The 25,525-nt window shown below is 35.7% G+C and overlaps 2 protein-coding genes across 2 annotated transcripts in view; one reads left to right on the top strand and one right to left on the bottom strand.

The window, feature by feature from the left end:
• The window catches only part of ANAPC10 (anaphase promoting complex subunit 10), a 176,571-nt gene that overhangs the window by 14,127 nt on the left and 136,919 nt on the right, over window positions 1–25,525 (bottom strand). The gene's annotated exons all lie outside the window — the stretch shown is intronic.
• HHIP (hedgehog interacting protein) overlaps window positions 1–25,525 on the top strand; it is a 78,717-nt gene that overhangs the window by 3,279 nt on the left and 49,913 nt on the right. The window contains exons 2-4 of the mRNA XM_035324538.1: window positions 3,641–3,836; window positions 11,197–11,353; window positions 12,160–12,361. Of these exons, the coding sequence (XP_035180429.1) occupies window positions 3,641–3,836; window positions 11,197–11,353; window positions 12,160–12,361 (555 nt within the window). The remainder of the gene's footprint in view (window positions 1–3,640; window positions 3,837–11,196; window positions 11,354–12,159; window positions 12,362–25,525) is intronic.

Here is a 25,525-nt window from a genome sequence, read left to right as displayed (position 1 = left end):
GATACACAAAACAGATGACTATATTCAATGTAAAGAATTTCTGTTTACTATACCTTCTTCTGTTTCTTCTTTGCACTATTCTTTTTGTTGATGATAAACCAATTTTGTATGCTATACTTTCCTGCACATTCTTGGATTTATCTTACCTTGAGTCTACCAGTTTTACATTCATGTGGCTAGAGATTAAAGGATGATCTTACAGATGTTGTAAATTAGTCAGCAGCAGGCATAATCATTATTAGGCATGTTGCAATAAATGTTTGGAAGTTTTACATATTTTCCAGGGCACAGTTAGTTTAAACCACTGTAGTTTGATGGTTTCACACACGACTTTAAAAATTGAAGCAGGAAATTAGTTTACATTTCTTCAAAAGACCAAAGCCATTGTCAACTGTAAGGTTATTCAAAGTAGAGATCCAACAGAAAAAGTTTCATCCAATAAGTATTTCAGCTTTTCACTTAAAACCTATTTAATATACTCCAGGATAAATACGTTATCGATTTGTTGTCCTATCTCCGAGCCAGTACAGTTATACATCAGACCTCACACAGAGCAAATGTTACCAGCTGATTTTGCTTGAGCATTCAAAAAGTTAAATAACATACTTGATTTTCAGATAATTGATTGACTCTGATTCCTTAATCTTCCGATTAGCTATTATATGACCAAGATTCATTCCAGAAATGACATGAGGGGGTGAATTCCTGTGGTTAATTCCTGGATAGCAGCTGCTCAGGGGGATTAGGATCCTTTTGTCTTAACTTTGAGGACTGAAATGTTGGCAAGCATTTCTTCTCCTGTATCACCAGGCAACGTCAATTACGTTTTCCACAAGAAACAGTAAATTAGCTTTGCTATCCTGTATTTTTTTTTTTCTGTTCACAATTCTTCCTTTCTGGAGTCTTCCAGCAGAAGTAACAGAAGTAGTAGAATTTTATATCCGCATCACTGTGGAGTTAATTCAATAAACACACCGAATATTTACCTAGTAATACCTAATGTTTACTTGTACTTGTAAACATACCATCATACTGCTACCGCAAGAAAGCCTACTGCCTGAGATCAACTCAAAAATGAGACTCTTGCAAAGCAGGTGATACTACTGAATATAGGCAAGCACTTGTAAGAGTCTGTAGTCAGGTGTGCTTTCCTTTAGTGGAAACACCAAAATTGGTCATTTCATCCTTACTAAGGAAACCTCCCAGCTTCTCAGTGACATGAAGTTCTTTAAAAATAGCATTTATGGATAGTGCTTTCAATCATCTCTTATTGGCTTCAGACTTTGTCCTGTTTGGTAATGAATTGACTGAATTATATAAGCTACTTCCCATCAGAACAATAGGTACCTCGTCAGGATGCCATCCTCCCCCTTAAGAAGGTCCAGCTCATGCAGCATATTGCCTCAGCAGTGTGGCGTTCTGCAAGACTTCTGTGAAGTCTGTTCTCTACTACCAGAGAATATTAAGTCAAGTTCAAACTTACAGTTATTATTTATTTTGGTCATACCTTATTGTAGTTATCATTATATTTTTAGTTCTTGTCCTTGAGGCATTTTTCCCAAATCTGCCATATCTAGAACAACACCTGAAACTCAAGAACTAAGACCATGTTCCACTAATAGTTCTGCAGCTGTGGCCCAAATAAGATATCTAGCAGAAAGAATGTATTCTTTTTTTTCAGGAGAGAAGGAGCTGGGGCTGTGGAAAGAATTCCCTGGTGAATTCAGGGTAAAGGCAAACTTTTCACTGTGCGTGCAACATGCAATTAATTCATTAGTCTTCAAGTTTAAGACAAATGATAAGGCCTTGCCAAAAAACATGTGAGACAGTGAGAGTCCCAAGGAAGACCTGAAGGGAAATGATAAACCGTACATGTTAGTCACATTACTTAATTGCAGGTGCTATGGTAATGAGAATGAACTAAGAACAGATAGTGTAAAGAACAGAACGTGTATTGCATTTAATGATCCCAGCAAATCTGGAGGAATTACATTTGAAGCCAATGGTAGCTCTTCTAGATTAAGGGTGGAAGCCAAATGGTATTCTTCTAAACAGGGTTCTAACTTAGCCATGAAACTTTACTACCCCTTTCAGATGGCCTTTTGACAATATATGGTTAAGACTGAATTTTCCTGGAAAGAGCTTACCTTTTAAGTTAATGTTCCTTTAATTAGGAATTTTTTAACTGTACAGGCCATATGTTGTATCCTATTTTGAATACATAGCTGTTTAAAACAACAGGGAGTGCATTTCTCTTAAACGTTTTGGCTCATATAATTATGACCTGTAAATAAAATGAGTTCAGGACTGTTATCAAAGTGCTGCATCCCAGAAGACAGACAACCTATGAGACAGCATACTCCAGCATATCAAGAGTCTTCATGTATTAAATAACAATTTTTATCCAAAATAATTTAGATGATTCCTATCAATGTTATGTTGCAAGGGAATGACACTGTAAAGTCATGCTACAAATCAACTCGGAGATATGAACTACTGCAAAACTGTTTTGATATTTTCAAATACAAAATTTACAAATATTTACAAATTTTACAGAATACAAATACTTACAGCATTAATATTTCTTAAAATAAGCGTCTTACAGTCTTTGTTTATAACTGCGTTAAACAAACTGTAAAAAGAACCTGAGCTTTGTTTTTGTATTGGATCAGATTCAGTCCCCCTCAACTGAGAACACATTTCCCATTATCCACCATTGGGATGAATGATCAAAAAACAATCCATGTGGTTAACAATAGATTAACAAAGTGCACTGCATTCAAAGACTAATAAAGACAACTATGCTGTTTTCTATTATTTTTCACGATTTGATGACATCGCACTCCTTAGGCTCCTGTGTTTACTTAAACACATCATCAATCGTGGTTTAGTGCTTCTTCAAGTACTATGCATAATATATGCTCTTTTTTTTCAGGACAAACTTACACTTTCAACACTGAGACAAATTAAGATGCTATAGACAAATTCAGTTTTTTTTTTTCAGTTACAAAATGTTTAAAAATATACAGCTTTTCCCACCACATGTATTTTGCACTACAGACTGCAAAAAGGGAAAGCAGCGTTTAAAACAAGTCAAGGCACCTGCAGAACTCCAATGCAATCATTTCAGTAGCTGGACTGTGGCATAGTTCAAGATACACCTATTCAACAAATACCAAGATATGGTTTCCTTAATGTGTTTTGGTGGTAGAATTACAGCTTTTAGTCTCTGAATATTTGAATAGGTCACCCTACAAGTTGAGTTTTTGAGTATTTCTCATCAGTGGGCAGATGGCCTGCTGCTGTAGCTCCTCATACAAATCATTGCTACAGCTCAGAGACTGCCTATGCGATAAGAGATTGCAGGCTTGAGTCCATAAAATAATCTGACTACTATTGTTCTTCTCTGGGAAAGAGAAGCTAACACTTGACATCTCACTGTACTAATGGCATATTGCATATTTCATAGTTATATTTCTTGCATTTGATTCTTTTGGAATGGTTACATGAAACATGATGCATTTGTACTAACTGAACTGGTTCTGATAGCCTTATTTATTACATTGGATCATAAAATCTTTTTTGTATAAGATGGGGAAACAGGTCATGTGTTTATTTGTCTCTGGTTTGTGGCTTGCAGATACTTTCTGTTACGAACAACACAGAATGTGCGAAGCTACTGGAGGAAATCAAATGTGCACACTGCTCACCTCATGCCCAGAATCTATTCCACTCACCTGAGAAAGGGGAAACATCTGAAAGAGAGCTAACTCTTCCCTACCTGTGCAAAGACTATTGTAAAGAATTCTATTATACTTGCAGAGGTCACATACCAGGTAAAACCTATAACAAAATATGGAACTAAAGGATGTCTGCTTTGAAATGTTGATATTGCCTGAGCAGTTGTAGATCCAGGTCTTTAGCTACGTAAAATCACCATTGATACTGAGATTTTGCCTAAGCAAAAACAGAATAGCTCAGGGCCTCCAGGGTGATTTTTACATGGGGAGGTAAACATTTTGAGCACTTTCTTGCCACCTTCCTATTAAACTCTCCATGAAACTCAGGAATTCTTTTTGTCAAAGTCACCTGAAAATATCTGAAAGTATTACCTCTACTGGTATGCTACTGTGTTCATTCAAATCATGTAAACAATTATCTGGCCATCCAAAAGGCTGTTCTAAAGGACATACAGCTTTAAGATGCAAGAAAGAAAGGATGCTGGCTGTCCTCTGTAGAGCCTATAAGCTGATGAGTAAAGTGTTTTCTCTGGGTTTGTTACCCTAGAAACTGGTGTATTTTTCCACAGAGTTTAAAGCCCATTGAAATCAAAGGGAGCCATTTGATAGACTTCTGTGATCTTTGAATCGGTTCCAACATGCTGTTAACAACCAAATTCTTAACTAACCTAACACTTCCTCACTGAAGTCAGTAGAGTTAGCTGGACATAACCAAAACCAGAATTTGACCGGTGTTGTCTAGGGCAGTCACCAAATGTGTGCTATCACTTGTAACTAAATCAACAAAATAACCACAGAAGATGGTTCTTTTAGAAATACTGTCGTAATACACTATTATATTATATAACATCTTTGGTATTCTCAATAGTAAATTATTTATATGTTTAAGGCTGTCATTTTTAAACTATGCTTTTTTCCTTTTCCAAACACTACTTATAAATAATGTCACACAGGAGAAAATAATTAAACTGCTAAGATTTTTTTACTAGCAACACAGCCTGGAAAGCAGAGTTAATAAGGATGTGAAAAATGAATTTATGAATAGTCATTTTTGACATATGAATGCAGCTTTGTAATAGAACATAAACATATTTGAGTAAAGGGGATAGTTTAAGTGGATGAGATTTGGAGGAGGGTTTTTTAATTGCGTGTGTACAGCGTGTACTTGTTTTCTCTGAAATCCCGAGTGCAGGGATTTTTGCAGTGTTCTTTTATTGGCTTGAGAAAACATTTTGAATTGACTTACTTTTTCCCTTTACTGTGGTTTAACATGTATCTCAACCCATTCAAATATGAAAATATTATTATTGCCTTTATAAACTAAGGGATGTTTCTAAGGCTTTCTTAAACCAGCTGTTTCTTGCTCTTTATCACATTCTCCAAAGCAAAGCAGAATAGGTCACAGTTGCCAAGACTGCCTGCTGAACAGTGATAATAGATTAGATATTCTAAATGTTTGGCCCATATAAGAAGTCAGCACAAAGACTTTTTTTTTGACACGAGTTTGTAATAATGCAAATGATTAGCATATTCAGCAGAGCAAGTCCCTCATAGTTGTTTTGTGAAACTCTCTGTTTCTGAGGAAACAATTTTTTTATTTGGAAAAAGTGAAAGGGTGAAAAGGGAGAAAGAATGAGGAGAAGTAGAGAGGGAAAGAGAAAGGGCTGAGCAGCACAGGAGCTATAGCCACAGGAACCTCACTCCTCAGATCAACATATGTGGTGACGAATGACAAATTTATTTTTCTACAAAGTTTGTGTATATGTAAAACTGCTGAAGTGCATCAAGATGTCAAGTGCTTTTTGTGACCACCCAGGTTGCCTTGAAAGATAACCAGATGAAAGCATAACTTTAGCACTGGACAGAGCACTGTGCTTTGCAGAAAAAGAGCTTACATACTTTAGCATCAGTTAAAATAGGATTTTTCCTACATCAATCAGATGCTAGTAATCTTTCTATATAGTGGTTCTGGAAGTGGGCAGTACTAAAAACAAGTTGCTGTGTACTTGCATCACCAGCAGAGTTAATTTAGTTAGTTTTCTGATTAGTACACATGGTTCTTGATGCCTATACCAGTATTTCATGAAGGTATTAAGATCCATGTCCCGCTTCTTGAGAAGACAGCTTATAGGGTTTTAATATAGCATAATATGTACTCTAAAATATGAATAATTAAAAAGACAGCTTGTTTGTGTTTTCTGTTTTACTCGTGAGACCCATATATCCCTAATATTTATTGCAAAATAAATAAAAAATAAAAAAATATGGAAGCTATGTTTTCAGTTTAGCCTGGAGGATTAAACAAAGAGTTGGAAATTAACATGCCCCCAAATTGGAGGTCCCTGCCAATGATTCACTGTGCATTTGTTAAAAAGTCAAATAATTACTTTTCCTCCATTAAGGAGTGCTAATTGTTTCTGAACACCAATACAAAGGACTTTAAGGAAATTGCTGACTACAAAAATAATTTTAGCCCTGAAGCCCTAATTTTAGCATAAATTAGAAATTTTAATAGTGATTCAAGATAGCAAGCATCTTTTCTAGAACTAAAATTTTAGCAGTACACATTAACCAAGAAGACTGAGAAATTATACATTAGTTTTTTGATGAGCTAGCTCCAGAAATTCATTTTTTGTTCTTTTTGCATTTGCAAAGATGAAAACTCTAAGTAGATCCTTGGTTCATTCTTTTGAAGATAGCAGTCTGCCCACCAGTTATGACTATCAGAATTTCCATTGACTTCTTTAGCATTTTTGAATATCAAAAGAATAAGTGGACCAATTCTTTATCAAAGCAGAATGAGAAGAATAGCTATTAGGATTTTATGGATCTGTTATTGCAGGAGGGTGCAATGTTTCACAAAATCTCCAAGTATAGAACTTCTCTGCTTCATCCTGGCTGACTCTCCTCATTATTTCTCATCCAATCATTACTGAGAACCTCAGTTTCAGTGATTACTGATGAGGAGCTAGAGTTAATGAAGTCTCTTTAAACAATGGGAATTTTAAGTTTTCCAAGGGCAGAAGAGAAGACTGTCTAATATTTGTTATTAATCTGGCCACGTAAAGAAAGGCATGGCTGATTCTCCCTTTCAGCATGAGCAGAAACTTGATTCATGCCAGTGGAAGCAACATATTCTAAGGAACAAATGTGTGCCTCTGCCACTCAAGGATATTGGACAAATTTTGAATGATGTGCTCTCCATTATTTCCATTTGCAGAAATGGATTCCATATGATTGTGTGTGAATCCAGATCCAGGCCCAGATCTGAACAGTCATTGCCAGAAGAGATGCTAGATAAGATTTTTTTAACTCCAAAGAGGAGCACCTTGGCCCAAAATGGTAGAAATCTTCTGAGAAGTTCTGCAGCCCACACAACACTTCCTCAAGTTCTAATGTAGTCAACTAATAGCCATAGTCAACACATACAACCATTTTTGAAGAGAAAAATAGTAGCGTTGCTGCTGCTACTAAGAGCAGCAGGGGATTAACTCGGGCACTGCCTTTGTGCAAGTACGTGCAATGTGTCAGTATGGCAAGAGGGCCACTACTTGCTTCAAAACCAGTAGGAAGTGATCTGAGCTACCACCGAGCCTGTTATGTTTTGAAAAAATCAGTCTGGAATCACCTCCTTGATTTAGTATTCTGTGAGAATTGAGAAGAGAGAGGAGAATATAGGGTGTTTGTTTTTTGTTTGTTTGTTTTTTCTTTGTGAAAAAATTCACATCTAGCTGTCGGAAATGCAAACTAGGGGAAAAAAAAATAGGCAAAGGCCTCATCTACACAATACAGAACTGTATGCTTAAGGTCAACAACGTAGCAGGAATAAAGTATGTGAGCGTGATTTCCATATGCACTCTAAGCAGGTACAGGTCTGTGCAAACAAGTGGATGATATTCAATCCTGTGTGCTGTGCAAACAAGGGAGTGAATACTAACTTCCCTTGTCGTAAAGATCAAGACAACTGCTACAATTAAGTTGTATATCAGAAAGAAGAGGCAAGGTGATGGTCAAGCAGGGAATTCAGCAAAGCGGAATTTAGTGAAGGTAGGATAGGAATAATAAGATACAGTGTGAGGAATAAACGACCACAAATACTTGTGGAGAGAGGAGGTAAAGATCATATGAGAGCAAAAGTTCTTTAAAAAAGTTTGAAATCATGCAGCTTATTCCTGCAGATTTTAACAAATAAGAACACAGAAAAACTTCACTGTAACTGCCTTAACTGAAAGGTTTGATTATCAAAAACTGTTCGACTCTGGCTTGCAAGACATTTGAAAAGCATAGAAATGCAAGCTTATGCAAAATCCAACAAATACAACACTTAAATATTGTGTTTAATTTTCCTTTGTGATTACAGTTTTCTTTTTTTAACACGGGAACTGCTCTGTCAACACGGATTTGGTAGGAAATTTGTATTGTGAAATTATATGTATTACTCCTTTAAAATAAAGTAATATGTTCAGAAATTCACACAGGACTAATTGTCACCATCTCTATTGGGCATAGCTCTCATAGAGGCAGTGACAGAGCTGTATCTGAATAAACTCTGCCTGAGAAAAATAATATTCGCCACCGCCCCCCCCCCCCCAAAAAAAAAATAATTCCAGTGCTTAGGGGTGCTTGTCATAGACCATTCTTCTGGACATTGTACAAACACTGAAGAAAATGGCAACCTCTCAACTAAAGACCTCACAAATTAAGCATGATAAAGGAAACATTAAATAGCTACTATCAGACAGGAAAGTAGAAGCATCTTTTTTTAACTGTCTTTACTGAAACTGTATGGCGAATATAGAACACAGAAGCAGATTTTTTTGGTAATTTACTGTTTTCTTATAGAACAAAATTCCATCCTTAATGCACAGGTGAAACTGTATTTACAGAGGTCACATTCCTTCCAATAATGCAACAATTTAGCAATTTACAGACTGATTTTCATAGTTTAATTCAAACCTGTTTTTAAGAACATTTCTAAGGAAATTGGAATGTAAGTCTTTTTTCAAACCTGCGGATGGGTTTGCTAAATAGCAGAAACTATAGGCCACTGTAGTGCAAGATGTACCTAAATGCATGATAAAATATTTCATAAAGAAAACATTAGTCTTACATGCAAGAAAAAGCATTGCTTAATGCATTACTCAATTGAGTTTGCATCTGATTGTTATTTGAAATGCACATGTACTAAGTAAACAGTATGATCATTATATGCTCTGTTTTTCTGACTAAAGGTAAAATTCAAGCCAAGAGTAGTTTATTTGTAATAAATAGTAAATGATACACTTAGAAAATTCTAGAAATTCTCAGAAATTGTACACCTCTAATTCACTGTTGCATTTTCTGTAATGATCTCCTTTGCCTAGAGAAAGAAATCACTGAAGAGAAAACTATGTATTCTTAAGTCAAATAATTCAACACCAAGATTGTAGATTACCTTTGATTTTGGCATTATATCTACAAAGCCTTGGAAAACCAGTCCATGATTATATCAGAGTTCCTCTTCAGTTGTTCCACTTGAAATTGTATCTCACATTTTCTCCAAATAACTACTATAAATTAAAACCAGTTCCTCACAGATGATACTTACTGAAGCTCAAATCATGGTAATTAAACTTTTATACCACAACACACTACCATGTGTTTCCAGATACTATTTTATAGAAGCCAAAGGCAGGCTTTGTCATGTTATTTGTCCAATATTTTTAAAGGAAGATGCATATGAAAAGAAGTATAGTTGGGTGGGAAAGGCTTTCCACTCCACAAAAATTCTGGGATCTAAAAAATTTTCCTATTCCACATAAGGAAGAAATTGAACTCTTTCGAAATTTTCCATGAAGAAAGCCACAGAGAGACCACCCCAGGATAGCTAATAAAGCAGTTGTTAGGACATTTACTTGGGAAATGGGAGACTTAGGGTCAAACTCTTGCCTGACAGATGAGGGGCATTGACCTGAATATTCCTCTTCCTAATGAAACACCCTAATTACAAGACATTGGAGTATAGTGATAAGAGGTTTGCTGTCTGTTTCTCTCTTTTTCATTTAGACCAGTAGTTTCATCTTGGACCAGAAACAGCATTTTAACTAAAATTTTGTCAAAACTGATAACGTTTCTGAAAAACCTTTGCTTTTAAGAAATTGGCATTTTCCAAAGAAATACAGCTGTCCCTCATCAGCTTATTGTAAATTGTAAGCCAGAGGTTTTATGGGCAAGATCTATGGATTACTGCATTATTCACAAGTGGTAAAGCCATGCATAAATTAGGCCTCTAATTCCAATTAAGTGCTAATTTTGTGTGTTCCATCAGTTAGGTCTTGGACCATAGTACATCCTAACATTGTGCCAATAAAGCTAAGAGCAATAAAGGTGTTTTAAGACACATTGTATTAACATCTGTTTTAGTTAAACAGTGCATATGTAACTAGCCAAATTCTATCTTAGATTCAATATTAATGATTAAAAACTGGATGGAAATTACTAGAAAAAGGTTTTTGGACAGAAAGATACTTTTGCTGTCATTAAACATAGCGTAGTATCAGCAGTGGCAGGGATTTTCCTCAGTCTTTTGTTTTACCAACATCTTGTTTCCCTTGTCTTCAAACTCCCTCCCATTTTAACCTAAAACCTAAAGACCACCCTTCATCCAAGCCAGCTTAAAGCCAGCTTCAGTGCAGCATGAGACACGTCCCTTTCCTCAGGGTTGGGGGCCGAGGAAGTAGACGTTGCGATGGGACACTGCCTTCACCCACGGCACTGTCAGGAGTCAACCAGAGGCCAGCTGCATGTCAACAAGGTGCAGTTTTAAGCAGTACTTCTTGCTTTCTGAGACAACTAATTATTCACCTCTCCGACTGATGTCTGGTGCCAGCATTCCACAAAGTCTTTACTGCATGTCTTTTACAGAAGTCTTTACCAAAGTTTTTGCTACAAGCCACTTTTTTGTTATTAAATCAGTGAAGAGTTACAATTTTCATTATTTTTTTGGCATGACAGATAGTAGCAAAAGATACTGAGTTCTGCTAAAGCAATATAAAAGGGATAAGATACAAAGCTTAAAGCAGGAAAAAAGTTAAATGGAAGTTGCTCAAGCTATTTTACAGCATATACTACACTTCATTAGTAGGGTTAAAATCAGGAAGAAATATATGACAGCCTTAACTCTGAACTTTGTCCCTTCATTTTTTTATGAGTAACTGTAGTGCCATTTTGAGTTGTTTTTTTTTTTCTTATTTATGCACACTGAAAATAAAGTTTACTACAGATACAAATTAAAAACTATAAAAGGTAATAGTCAGTTTGTATTTATTCAGAGCGGGCCTTTTTTGAAGATAGTACTTTGTTTAAAACCACTTCTTTTTCCACTCAGAATATAATCTATTTAAAGATTAGTTTGACAGCACAAAACTGCAGACATGACAACACACTAAATATTTGTATGCTCTTTTGCATTTTTAAGGTTTTCTCCAAACTACAGCTGATGAGTTTTGCTTTTACTATGCAAGAAAAGATGGTGGTGTATGCTTTCCAGATTTTCCAAGAAAACAAGTGCGAGGGCCAGCTTCTAACTCCCTGGACCACATGGAAGAATATGACAAAGAGGAAGAGATCAGCAGGTTCATAAAGATAAATGCTGTTTAATCTGAAAAACAAAAACAAAAACAAAAACCAAAGCCTGTGGTTTTCACAGTGAACCAGCTCAGTCTGTGCTTATGCTCAGCAGCTGTGTTTTCCAGATGGTACTTTCTTTTGCTGCAGCTAGTGTATGTCAAAAGAGAAAGTTAAATTAGCTTCAATATTTCAGTAACCTTTGATATTTAAGTTACTAATAAGGTGTTAGAATCTTGGTTGGATCCACCCTGTGGATCTTGTTTAGGGTCCACACTGTGGATCATACATCTTTCTAGGATGTCATTTCTACCTGAATTTGCCATTACTAAACAACTGTCATAGATTTATTATTAAATTATCTATATTACGATTTTCAATTTGTTTCTTCTGTGTATTTTTCATTGTGAAAATAATTAAATTAGATTGTGTAAACAAACTGTCCCATCATAAGTCATTAATGGACTTTCAAAGCCAAATTTTGGCAAATTGTAGAATTGCTGCAATGTACTGTAGAATTTTTCTATTTATAAATTGCTTTCTCTTTTACCACGTTTTACCTATTCCTCTACATTTTGGATTTAAAACGACTTAATTTTCTCTTGTATACAAGACAAATTTTGCTTGAGTGAAGCATAAATTCATTTTCAGTATTATCTGTGTGCATACATTCAAGGAAACAATTTATTCTGAAGTGTATGACTGTGTTTGTACTACCACTACAGAGCAGTCATTTTATCTTTTAGGGACATTGTTGTGTCATGGTTACGAGAAAGAAGAAATTTCTCACTGTTTTTTTCATATTTTTTTTTAGAAAACACAAGCACAACTGCTTCTGTATTCAGGAGGTTGTGAGTGGACTAAGGCAGCCTGTTGGAGCAGTACATTGTGGGGATGGATCTCATCGCCTCTTTATACTTGAAAAAGAAGGCTATGTGAAGATTTTCAGTCCTGAAGGAGACATAATCAAGGAACCTTTTTTGGATATACACAAGCTTGTTCAAAGTGGAATAAAGGTTGGAATTTTTACTTATCTCTTTCTGTTTATATTTTAGCCTGTATATGGGAAAAAAGGGAAGAAACTTTTTTTCAGAAATTACTTTAATTTACATAATAAAAAGAAGAGTAAGGACAACAGTCACTACAGCTCTATCTGGCAAAGAAATGAAAACTCTTCTTTAGTTCACAAAGGGAAAAGATAGCAACTGTCTTCACATTTTTCTCTTTCCCTCCATTTTTTCCTCACTTCAAATTCGGAAGAAACTATGCAACACCGACACCACTTAGTATTATGTTTGTATTTTCACCCTATGTGTTCATTTCTACTGAATTTGGTTGAGTTTCACTGTGATTCCAGTGGGAGCAAGTTTGGCCTGGAGCATCAGCTGACCTGCAGATGCTTGGTGAGGCCCCGGAAGCCAGGGACAGAAGAGGGCCTGGGGAGCGCTTGGGGATGCCAGGAGAGGGGTAGGGCTGCTTGCTCCTTCTTGGCTCAGCCTCAGATGGGACACAGTCCTTGATGGGAGGCTGCCATCAAACAGTTAATGTTTGAGATGCTCATAAAAAGTCACTGACACTGTAAATTTGAACACATGGGCAGATTGGTGCAGCAGCATTTGTGACGCTTAATGGCTAGACTGCTCCTGGCTTTCGTGGTCAGGGGTGTGATTGTGAATGGGCAATGATGGGAATCCATGGGAGGGTGGAGGTAAGAAATCAAATCTAGGTATGGGGTGACTTCTACTGGAAAACTCCTAAGTTTATTGGCTGATATTTTACTCATGAAATGTCTTAAGTGTTGTTCCATGATGATTTCTTGTCACATTTTAGAGTGGTCATACAAGTAAAATACAGATATAAACAACTAATTTAAATTGTAATGAGGTTTTGTGTAGATCAGTCACAATCGAATATCATGGATGAAAGGTATACTGACATATTATTGACACAGTAAATTTAAATAATACTTGTGGCAAACTATATTCAAGATATTTAAAATGCATAGCACATGCTAACTCATTTTGCATTTCAGCTATAAGATCACTAAGCTAATTTAAGATAGCCTTTTCTGAAGGAAATGGTTTTGCTCTATGCTCAAACAAGAGATAAATGAAATATATGACACTTTTTAAAGGAAAAGAAGCAATTCATATGATACTGTGATTTCTTGAACACTTCCCTTTCTACCTCCTGCCATTATGTCCAAGATACCAAAACAAAAGAGATCCTATGAGGGATCTTTTTGAAAACCAATTTAAAGCTGATTTGTATTTCTTATGTGAAAATTCTGATAGTTTGTGCTCATGAAAAACTGACGCTGAAACTTTCCGCAGAACTTCTTTCAGTCCCAAATAAACTTTCCTTGAGGAAGCTCTTCCAGCTGGAATTCAGAAGCAAGACTAAATGCAAAACTGATTTTCCATGCTTCTGAATAGGCAACAGCCTAGTTGGGAAGACCCTCAACAGCTACCCTCCATTCAGACACAACTTCTTGTTCTGTTTTAAATCAGTGACCTTTTTAGTCTCTTTACTACCCTAACCATTATGTAATACTCTAAAGTGAATCTGTTTCAATTATAACATTTTGTGTAAATAATGTGATGTTCTTTTAGCTAGAAAGTCTAATTCAGTCCCCTTAGATAACAGTCCAGTGCTTAAGGATAATTGTATTGCAGTGTTTAATGCAGGTTGGCAAGAACAGAGGCTTTATGTACTTCACAGATAAGGAGAAAGGGAATGTGCCTAGAAGCAAAACATCAGCTTTTAAATGGAAAGAAGAACAGAAAAGAATTTAAGGAAATAGTACATGATATAAAATAGTAAATAAATAAATAGAATAAAACAAAAAACACATAACCCAAATGGTAGTTTTAAAACAAGGGTTCTGAAACATTTTTATGTTTATCCCCTGCAGCCTGATTGGTATAATTATTGTCCTTTACCTACAAGGATACAAGACCACTGTGATGAAGGTAACAGTTGGTCAAACACTGGAACAGGCTTCCTAGAGAGGTGGTTCAAGCCCCAGGCCAATCCATGTTCAAGAGGCGTTTGGACAATGCCCTCAATGACACGCCTTAACTTTTGGTTGGCCCTGAAGTGATCAGACAGTTGGACTAGGGGATCTTTCTAGGTCCTTTCCAACTGAACTATTCTGCTTTGTTCTGTTCTGTTCTGTTCTGTTCTGTTCTGTTCTATTCTATTCTATTCTATTCTATTCTAAATTATTTTATCAAAATAAAGTACTTGATGGGAACTTGATTTTATTTGCCTTTTATACAGTTTAAACCTAGAAATTGGTAATGGAGAATACTATGTGGATAGACAATTCTCTACCTGGCAGTGCAGATAGTCTGCAGCCAGCAGTTTACAAAGACACCATGCAAAACATTGCATCCACATGCAAGGTGTGAGAATCACAAAACATCTCCTCTGTGTCTAGTTGAGACATGCTTCTAATGTAAGGTAGATTAAGTTGTATGCATACATTTTGCTCAACATGCCTTAATCTCATATAGCAATGCAAGTGAAAAAGTAAAATGAAATTAACAAAGTTTTAATTGTCTCCAGAGTCCTCTAGTTGTCAAACTCTGGCCCATATGTTGCAGTGAAATGTTTTGCCAAGGTAATATGTTGTGTATTTTTTGAATTCTCTGTTCATTTACACACATTCATAGATGTTAATCCAAACATCTAGTCAGTTCCTGTGTAACACCATCCACACAACGTTATTCCTGAATTAACATCAAGACTGTTCACTGAAATAAACAAAAACTCTTCACCTTTTTCCAGAGCTTGGAGCAATGGTAGCAAGACAAGGCAAATTATTCTTTTTCCGTAAAAATATTGAATTAGGACTTTAAGTGTGTAATTTTTCTTTTATATCCCATCCTAAAAGTAGCAGTTTATTTCCATTTTGTACTTGTATGTGAAATACTAACAAATACTTTACTGACAACAGTCAAATATTTTTTCAAACTTTCCTAGATATCAGTTGTATCCAGTAAATAACAATAACAATACAGCTATGGCTGAATGACAGGTAATATAAACTGATACCTCTGAAAAGTGTTTTGGACAGCTATCCCAAGAAGATATTTCTTGTGTTGATAGATGGAGTAAAATAGTGGTGGATGACTTTTTTTCTAATCTCAAGAGGAAATCTTGGGGTGATAAAATAATTACATTGTCACAGAGCACCAAGTCTGTTGCATCATGATTTTCCAAAAAATATTCTTAAAACTATCTTCTGGCAGATATAAACAAAAATAAGATATATCCTTCATAAAATAATCTTGGCCTTTAGTTCTGACCTCATTAACAGAACTTCCCTCATCACAGCACTGGCAGTCAGATAAGGAAGGAAACAGCATACCAGGGAAAGAGGAAGAGAAGGGACTGCATTGTATAGGATTCAGCCATGATACTGTCATTAAATGACACTATTTTGTCTCTCTAATGGAACTAATGGTCCCTGTGTTGATGAAATTCATTTAGAGCCCCGATGTAGCTGCAAATGAGCTCCATAGGCTTCTTCCCTGGTTTTCCTAACTTAAGCACACAGATAGGATTATCTAGAGTTGTTCCTTGGCAGTTGCTCCTGTGAAGGTGCAATTTTGGAATAGTCCTAATCCTATTCCATGTGAATATAAATGGAAATTAAGTAAGAAGAGCGGCAAAACCCGATGCATGTTTTATTGTTCCATTAGCTTCCAATGATCATTGAAGTCATTGGGATCCCTGCATAAAAATCATTGTTGCAACAAAACCCATTGGCAGGTGATTCAATTTTTAGAAGTTCAAGTAAAAGAGAAGACGTACCAATTTTATATGTTGTCAGCATCTCAGAGGAATTAGTGCAAACATGTAGAAGTACTTCATAAGAGAGATACCTTGATGATTTTGTTCTTCCTGGATGCCCTACCCAACAGAAATTAGATGCAGAATCCCCCCCCCCCCCCCAAAAAAAAAAAAAGGTTCTGAAGCGCTAAGAAACAATTCTTCTCTGCACATCTCCCAGTTGCTAATCCTTCTTGAAAGCACAGTTATCAGGGATGCCTTTTTGATCTTCTAGTTTTCAACTGAGTTGTTGGAACACATGGATGGATCTTAATCAAGAAGTTGCTAATTCAACATCTGTGGCCCTCCCCAACTTATTTTAGGTCACATTGGCTACATAAGTGGTGTACTACATGCAGATGGATTAGGCACTTGGCTAAGTCCTTTCGGCCTTTTCTTCTCTGTCTCAAGAATGTGGTGAAAAGGAGGGAGCTGTGTACCTCAGTCTTGCCCCAAAGGTGAGTAAAGACATAAGGGGCATGCACCTGTAACTTGAATCTAGGACATCCATCTGGGCTCAAACATTTAGGAATATATTATTCCAGCATAGTAAAGAAAATACTGTCTGATTGCATCACCTGTACCCACTGACATTGTAAACTACCCTCAATATGTGGCATATATGTAGAAGAATAGGATAAGCATTATTGAAAAAATAACCACAATCTAAAAGTCTGCTTCCTTGATCTGTTGAATTTACTTCACCATTATGTTGTGGTGAAGACAGGTGTTAGTCACACAGCAATATTCTACAGTTGTTCTTTCAAAATTATGTAGGAAAGACAATTTTAATATGAAAACATTATTATTATTATTATTTTCTTTTGGACTGACTTTCACTGCAGTTTTCTTTCTGTCTTAAACTATTCCCAAGTAGAACAGAAGTGTAAAGTTTGAGTGAAAAGCTATTGAATTAATAATGGTAGTACTTTGATTTCCCAGGTGTTTAAGGAGGCCTTAATCAGTTTTCAAGAAAAAATTCTGATTATCTGAATATATAGTTAAAAAGTTGAACAAAATAATTAAATATATCAAGCAAATAGGAATTCAGCCCATAATGCACTCAGCAGGAAAAAAAAAAAAAAAAAAAGGCATCAAAATATTTGAATTTAATGAGATGTAGCAATGCTGAACATGTTATTATCAGATCAGTCCCCTTGTATTTCAGATTGCATCTAATTTACAGAAAAATGCTGAAAAATACACTAGCAGTTCTCCAAATGTCCTTAGTCCCGTGGATGTATTTTGTTATTAACGATATTATTTCCTTAGATTTGGAAGCAATTAGATCAGTAGAAGTCACCATAAAATGTAGCATAACCTATTACATTAACCTATTACATTAATTTTCACTCACTCTCTTGCCTCCTGAGCTCAATAACATATATTGGTCTAAAGTATATTGTTCGGAAAGCATCCAAGTGTGATTTGGCAACAAAAAAGGAAGAGCCTACTGCTTCTCTTAGGAGTCACACGCTGTAATCACCTATCAATATACTTTATGAAAAGCTAAGTGCTTTTAGGGCTGTCATTGTAGAGAGCTTCGTCCAGTCATTAAAGCATTTTTGTGGTCCTTCCCTACAATCATTCCACTTTTTCAACATCCTTTTAAAATGAAGGACCTCAGAACCATACACAAGAGCCAAGTTTACATCTCATGACCGCCAATGGTAAGATTAGGTCCCTGTTATCTACTTGGTACTTTCCTATTTATAAATCCACCGACTGAATTAGCCCTTGAAGTACAATATTTCAGTTGGGCTTCATGTTCGTTGCTTGTCATTTCTGATCCTTAAGTAATTTTGAGTATATCGTTACTATTGCCTGTAACTGTAGATGTTGTATTGTTCTGGTGTGTATTTGCTGTCTGTGGGGTCATAGATTATACAGCCAGCAAGGAGGGCTGCAATTTGTTGGCCTTTGCAGACATGGTTCCTAGAGTAGAAACCCTTGCAAAATGGGGTAAAAACTTAAAACTGCCCTTATGGAACTACCACTTTTACTTGTGTAGAGATTTTTTTTTCTCTCTTGAACTAGTAACGTGTTCATAGTTCATCTCATGGACATATTGTGATAAATGGCAAAGCCAGGAAGGAAAGGGCAGGGCAGAGCAGGGAAGGGAACGGAAAAGGGACAGAAAATCTCAGTGAAATAGGATTGAAGATTGATGTTAAGAATACTTGACTCCTTGACTTCAGTCACCTTCTCTGCTCTAAGACTATGGTTTTCCTTGTCACAAGCACTTAATTTTTAACAGAAACTTCCCCTAAATCCTAAATCACATTAACCTTTTTATTTCATCTTACTTTCAAATAATCAGTAAAACTAACATTATGTGTTTTTTTAATCTCCAAAGTTTTTTAAATGCTATATTCCTATATAATTCCTTGTAAATATTTTAACAGTCAATTCTCTTTACAATGAAAATATGTATGAATATCAACAACCATTATTTTAAGTGTATGCACATGCATAGCAAGCTTCTGAGTAACAGTCTCAAGAACAGTTATATTAAGATATATTACTTACTGTATGTTGGTTAGTTTTTATATCAGAGCACAAGTACTTGCAGTCCTACAAAGTCTTACTCATAAGTGATCCAGTGATTCAGACAGGAATTGTCTATGAGTTGGTATACAGGAAAGGATTTTCAAGGTGATGCAATGAGGAGTGTCATGGAACATGCAGTAAACCCATTTTCCACCCATAACAATTTTCAGGGACAGTATAAGACTATCAAAGTAGACCTTCAGTTATTAAATATGCTAACTGTGATGCTACATCAGTTATTCCAGAGCTTCTCACGGTGAAATGAGTACCTTGTCACCATAGGCAGCTTTTTGCAGGAATGCAGGATTAGTAGTGAAATTTTTACTGTGCCTTCAAGTGTGTTTGCATCACAACATAACTTTTAATTACATAATTATACATTACTCAGATCATTCAGTATAAGATGCAAATCAAAACATAGAAAAGAAAATACTACTACCTCCAGCACTAACACAACATATTTCATGAAGCTTACAATAGGTTGCAATGCCTCTGCAGTGAGGAGTGCTGCTACAGAAAACTACAATAAACCAGTGATAAAATCTATTTAAACCTTAGTGTGTGAATAGAATCAGATTGACTGTGTTATTTGCTAAATCCTATGCTCAATTTTATCATTTCTAAAGACTCCTACACATTCCTCTTGACAGTGGATATATACAATTTTTCATCCTGTTGATGCACAAACCTCACTTGGCGCATACGTTGTCCATTAATATAGACAGGATTTATGTTACTGACACAATTCATAGCAATCCTCCCTTGTACACACAGTAATTTTAATGAATTTATTTTCTTCTGAATTCTTGTGTGGATTAGGATGAAATCAATGAACCTTTCTTAAGCTTCATCTTTGCCTTGACACCACAGAACAAGCTGGGCTCTGCTTCATTAAGCAATAGTTTATACTCCTGGCAAAGGTTATCTTCTGCCATCTGTTCCCTGGAGAGCTAAATTTATAGTGGCTACTAAATTTGTGACCAATTACTCTCAAACAGGGGATTATTTTGGCGCATGGAGTGGGAAGGATGTATTTCTCTCCAGACTTTAGGACTGGGAGGAGAATTGGAAGATCCTATCTAATTTTCTTCCTTCTGCAACCTAGTGGGCCTGCAACTCTTCAGAGTTATTCAGAAGCATTGTCTATGAAAACTCTGGAAAGTAAACCCACTTTGGTCTACCAGACCAAGCTCGCATCTCTCTATAAAGAATATGGATAGTCTTCTAAAATAGTAATGTTATAGTATAGAATGTAAATATGACATATATCCTGTTATGGGCAGTTTAAGATTTAATTTTCATTTCATTTTCAAAGTAATTCCACCTATGCTAAGTGTAAATTCTATTTGGTGTCTTTTTCCTGTACTCCTAACAGAGAATAATTAAATAGTAAGTCGGTTTAAGATACGTGAGTAGGCCCAGGCAGAGTGGCAAAGGAAATAATATTATTGGCATAGAAGAATGGTAAGTTCTGGGGTATTCTTTGGTTTCTTGGAACTCCTATTTCAGAGTAATGTAATGGCAGACTCAGGAATGTCTTTTGTGAGAAGCTGAAATGCTGTATTGTACATGGTGCTGCTTTTCTTCTGAGGTTAGGCAAAAAATGACATGGCAATCAACATACACCTCAATTTTCCACTAGGAGACTGCAAGTTGGGAAGTGATGAAGGCTGTTCTTCAGCACAGGACTTACATGTGAAGTCATCTGGAGACACAGGACACAGCAGTTTCTCATTCATTCAAGAGGCCAGAACAGATTCGGCCGGACTTGTAACACACAGACAGCATGTCTATGGCCACACCTCATCTGTGACCTGCCCACTAGGAATCACACAATTAGTTGGTTTTAAATGTGTTAACATAATTTGGGTAGAAAGCTAGGAAACAAATAACGGTTGAGTTGTACATATGCCCAAATTTCAAAGTAAAGGACATTTTACAACAAGCCAAAACCAATGTCCTCGTTTATGATGACCTTAAACATTAATGAAATAGTCACAATGCACACAGCACAACACTTAACAGCCTGCACGAGAATTTAGCCTTCTCCATTAAAAGGATTTATTAGTCATAAATCCTTTTTATAATTACGTTTTTTGAGAGGTTGATAATACTTTTGTAAGAACTTAATATACTTCCACTGCATTCAGAAACTGTAAATAGAGTCAGTGTTTTAACTGAGGACTGCATAATGACAGTGAAATATGCCTGGATTTCCCATTAACCATTTGTAGATTTTGGTTTTAATCCTAAAGGGTGCACAATAGTCCTTTGAAAGAGGCTGTATCTTATCATGATATAGCTGCAAAGAAAATAAAGATTCTTACAATTCAGTAAAGCATGTGCCAAATGCTCTAGAGGCGTCTATTTTTGTGTGAGAGAATGAACTAGATAACCATACCCAAGCTAGCAGTTGTGGAACAGTGTAGCAGTGACTCTCAGGTTGTAAGCTGACCAGATGAAGAATTGCCAGTTTATTCTAAGGAAATTTGAATCAACAAAACATAATTGTTTCTGTTGATTTTGGGTAGCGTGTCTTAGATTTGAGGAGCTGAGAGGGGAAAGAAGATAATACTTTATCATTTTACATGCACATGTGTAGATTTTAATGTTCTGTGTTTCCTTGAGAGGAATCCCACGGTGCCAATTAACCTAACTTATTCCAAAACAATTCTCTGTTTGGAAAGAATAATTTTCATTGTGGGTGTTCCATGAAATTGTATGCCTCATACCCTGTTATTACTGAGATGTGTGTAGTGCAATTGAGAGTGCCAGTTTCTTTTCCATGCACTGTATAGATTATAGCTGTATCCCACACACAGTGCTAGATAATCCCTACTTTAATTTTGTTATGTGTACAAATCCTTTTTGAACATTTAGCGGTTTTAAAAATGTAAAAATCCATCATCTTCTGAAACTGCATTAGTTAAAACCAAAAGCTGAATTTAGAAGTGATCAAAACCAATGAGAAACATGGTAATTATCTAATTAAAAGAAAATTATTGCATTTGCTGAAATATAACAGGCAGATCATGATATCCAACACAAAATGGCAAAGAAGGAATAAAGTTACGCAGAAAATTCCGTGGTTTTTAGCCAACACAGTTTCAACCACATGTTTTTCTTTAATGGGAGGAGGCTTAACAGTCCACTAAGGCTCCAAGATTCATCATCCCTTTAAGCTCTTGGACACCCCAAATTCTGTAATGAGGTCCTAAAATACAGATTGGAGCTCTCAGAAACAGTACGCAGTCCTTGGGACTTCTGTGTACCTTCCTGTCCATCAGAGCTTTGTGATTCCCTCTGGTGTTACATATCCCTTGTACTATGCCTTATAGAAAACAGGTCATTTCTTTGTCTTCAAAGAGAACCAGAATTGAATAACATACATGCTTTCATAGTTAATACAACCCAACTGCTCTGTCTACATGTACTTCCCCCAGATGCCACAGAACAATTTTTCTCTATATCCTCTTACACGTTTTCTCACAAGCTTTTAAGTCCTATTCCTTAGACAGGATCAGCAAGTTGGACTGCAGGAGGAACACTTCCTCCAGTGGATCACTACTATATTATCATGTTTTCCACCCATTTTATCCCCTTTGCAGTTAAAATTGGACAAAGTGATCTGTCCTTAATTTAATGGTTTGTATATAAGTTTAGTTTTAAAAAACAGTCAGTACTAATTTTTCCCATTACTGAAAAAAAATCCTCCAAAAGATGAAACTACTTAGTAGCTGACACTTATTTTTGTCAGCCCTGTCAGTGTCTGCCCGTATTTTCATACTGCTGGATTTTAAAAGAAATTATTCCATAAATCTCAATAAAGTAATATTCTCTCTTAGATTTAATTTGGAAAATAGAATATACGATCTGTGGGAGAGAGGTCTGCAAAATGCTTTCAACCATTCGTTTTTAATTTACAGCAGATATTTTTTAAAACCTTGATCTATCTTCACTGGCATTGAATCTCAGTCCCTACAGCTGAATTGCAACAACTTCAATTTATGTAATAATCATTACTTCTATGCTAACTGAATGCCCTGAAAGAGGGAGTAGTTCACCGAAGGCTTTTATATTTTGTCATTCCTAAAAAAATCTGTGAATTTCTATCAGCTAGATTCTCAACAGCCCAGAGACAACATACCGGAAGTGCTAATAGATGAATGGATCTGAGTCACATTGGTAGTATGAAGACTTTTTTTTTTTTTTTTTTTTAATATCAGACTACGTAAGACAAGTAGTACTTAAGCTTGAAGTACCCATATAATTTTTGGAAGTGTGATCAGTTTTAATGAGGAACCATGTTAGAAGGAAGTTAGCTCCTTTAAGGTCGTCATTTCAAGCTCTTCCTTAAATATGCCTCTCCCTTACATTTTGAATGCTTAATTGTGCCTTATAAATGTAAATAATATTGTACACTTCATAGGAGCCTAGTTGAAGATGTAACAAAGCACTATTGACAGCTTATCAGGTATAAAACATAGTTTAGGTACATTAATGGAGGCAACAAAACCTTGAATGTTTTACAGATCTAGCTAAATAGAACTTCAGATGAGAAGAAAGTCAATGCACAATGTTGGCAGGTTCCATTACTGCTATTTTCCTCCCGTTACTGTCTTACAGGATATGATGGGACAATATTGCTACAGTGACTTTTTGAGGGAAAGAGCAAGAAATCAGTGGTCTCATCTAAAAAGTATGTGTGCATGTGTAAATAAGTCAGTAAGATCAAATAAAACTTAACAAGCCACCTATGAGATTACACAAATTTGCCCCTACAGTTACTTACAGGTCACTGAAACAGTATACAGCCCTGCCAAATAGAGTGAAGTTCCAAATGTTGTTTCAAAAGTTTGAAGCAACAGGCAAATCCCAAAGCAGCAAATATTATGGAACTGCCTAATTGAAACTGGTCTCTTGTCGGTTTTTACCCCCCTCCACTAGTCTGCCCCTCGCAAGGGTAAATTAGAACCATTTGGCAGCCAGTAGCCATGTTTCTCCAAAGCTCTGTGTGGCAGGGAAGGCCACAGATTAAAATGGATAAGTCCCTATATAGCTGAATGTAAAAGAAGGAAAAGAAAAAAAAAAAAAAAAAAAAAAAAAGGCAATCAGTTATTTTAGAAGTAAATTAAGTGCTTTAAGAAGAAGCATTCAAAACTGTTTGTTGTAGTTTAATATGCCAGTATTTTGCAACTTACAACATTTTGCATTTCTTCTAGGGATACCTTCACCTTATGAATTGCATAGACCTTATAATAATTTCACTTATGAAATAATGTGTTAAATATATGTTGTGCAGTTGAAAGAACGAACGGAGCGTAGTTAAGTGTAATTAATACAAGACTACCTTGTACAAAATCTATACACATTTTATCAATTTGCATAAAATTAATTGTATTTTACTCCCTGCATAAATATTTCAACTTCCAGGAACAAGTATTCTAAGTGAAAAACACTGACAAATGACTAGGGGAAATTAGTTTAATTAGCTACTTACTAACTAGTAGCTTCTGAATCACTTTATATGAATGGTTTAAAAAAATGCATAAAGAAACTACTACTCTACTATCAATTGTAGAGCTATCAAAAGGTAAGAAGTTATTTTTTTATAAGATCTGAGAATTCTTACCTTTGCTCAATGGAAAAAAAAAGAACATTTAACAACTGGTGAACAATTTAGAAGGCAAAATGAGACACAATTTACTAGAATCCTTAGTACTGAATTTTATTTCTTTCTTAGGTGCTGTAATTCATAAAAATACCAATTATTTATGTTTTCATAACAAATGAAGAGAATATCTGATTCACGTGTTTGATATAATAAATATGTACTAAAGGAAAGGTTTTGGAAAACAAAAAAGAAAAAAACTCCAAAAATGAAGCACCGGATTTCAAAACAGACTGCAGTGTACCAATTTGTTAGCAAATGTGTATTTAGCAGTAAACAGTGACAAAATAGAGAGTACAAAAGACATTTCATGTATTATAGTATCACTCTGTCTGAAGCATTTAGAGAAGCTCTTAGGGCTGGACTGCATAAAACTTACACGTCTTCCATTATGTTTCCTTGGGTTTTGTGTTAATTGTTCTGTCCATTTGCAAAAAGTAGAATAGAGCTTTCTTAATGCTGTTCTCAACTACACAATTCTTTATTTGATCAAAAACTGGTGGAATTAGGGTTTGTGTTTAACTGATTAAAGGTCCAAGCCTTGATTCTCTGTGTTTCAGTTCTAGCTGTTTGAAACTTTATCGTCTTAATTTTGAAACTGAACATACACTGTGTTGTTCTAATTGCACTGGCTTTTTGAAAAGAACTTTGTACTGGATTCAGCCAAGTTAAAGGGTTTCCAAGATCATGGTCTTGGCTCAGGATAAATGGAGCCAATGAGCTAAACAAATTCCTGCTTTCTTGGTTCTTATAGTACTAGAAAAATTCAAAGAGTAGAATACTTTTACTGCTTTATAAAAGTGAAACAATCCTGGAAACTGCAAAAAATTTAAGTTAACTGTGTTTATGTCAGCAAGACACTCCAATTCAGAAATTATTTTTAGCTTTCTTTGGAAACGTGAACCACAAGTTACAACATTAATGAAGCAAACATTTCTCACTTGGCAAATCCAAGTAAAGGTTACATTTAAGAGTAATCACGTTTGGACTTAAAACAATATAGAAATTTAGTCAATTACAAATAGTAGTGTTTGTGTAACATGTAATAGTAATAGCTGTCTCATACTGTGCTGAATGAGAATGCACATCTCTGTTTCAACTTCTATTACAGAGAATGCTT

Source organism: Oxyura jamaicensis, chromosome 4 (assembly GCF_011077185.1).
Source record: "Oxyura jamaicensis isolate SHBP4307 breed ruddy duck chromosome 4, BPBGC_Ojam_1.0, whole genome shotgun sequence".
In the NCBI taxonomy this organism is placed as follows: Eukaryota; Metazoa; Chordata; class Aves; order Anseriformes; family Anatidae; genus Oxyura; species Oxyura jamaicensis.
Note: the sequence above shows the minus strand (reverse complement) of the source record. Positions and strands in the feature narration are given on the sequence as shown.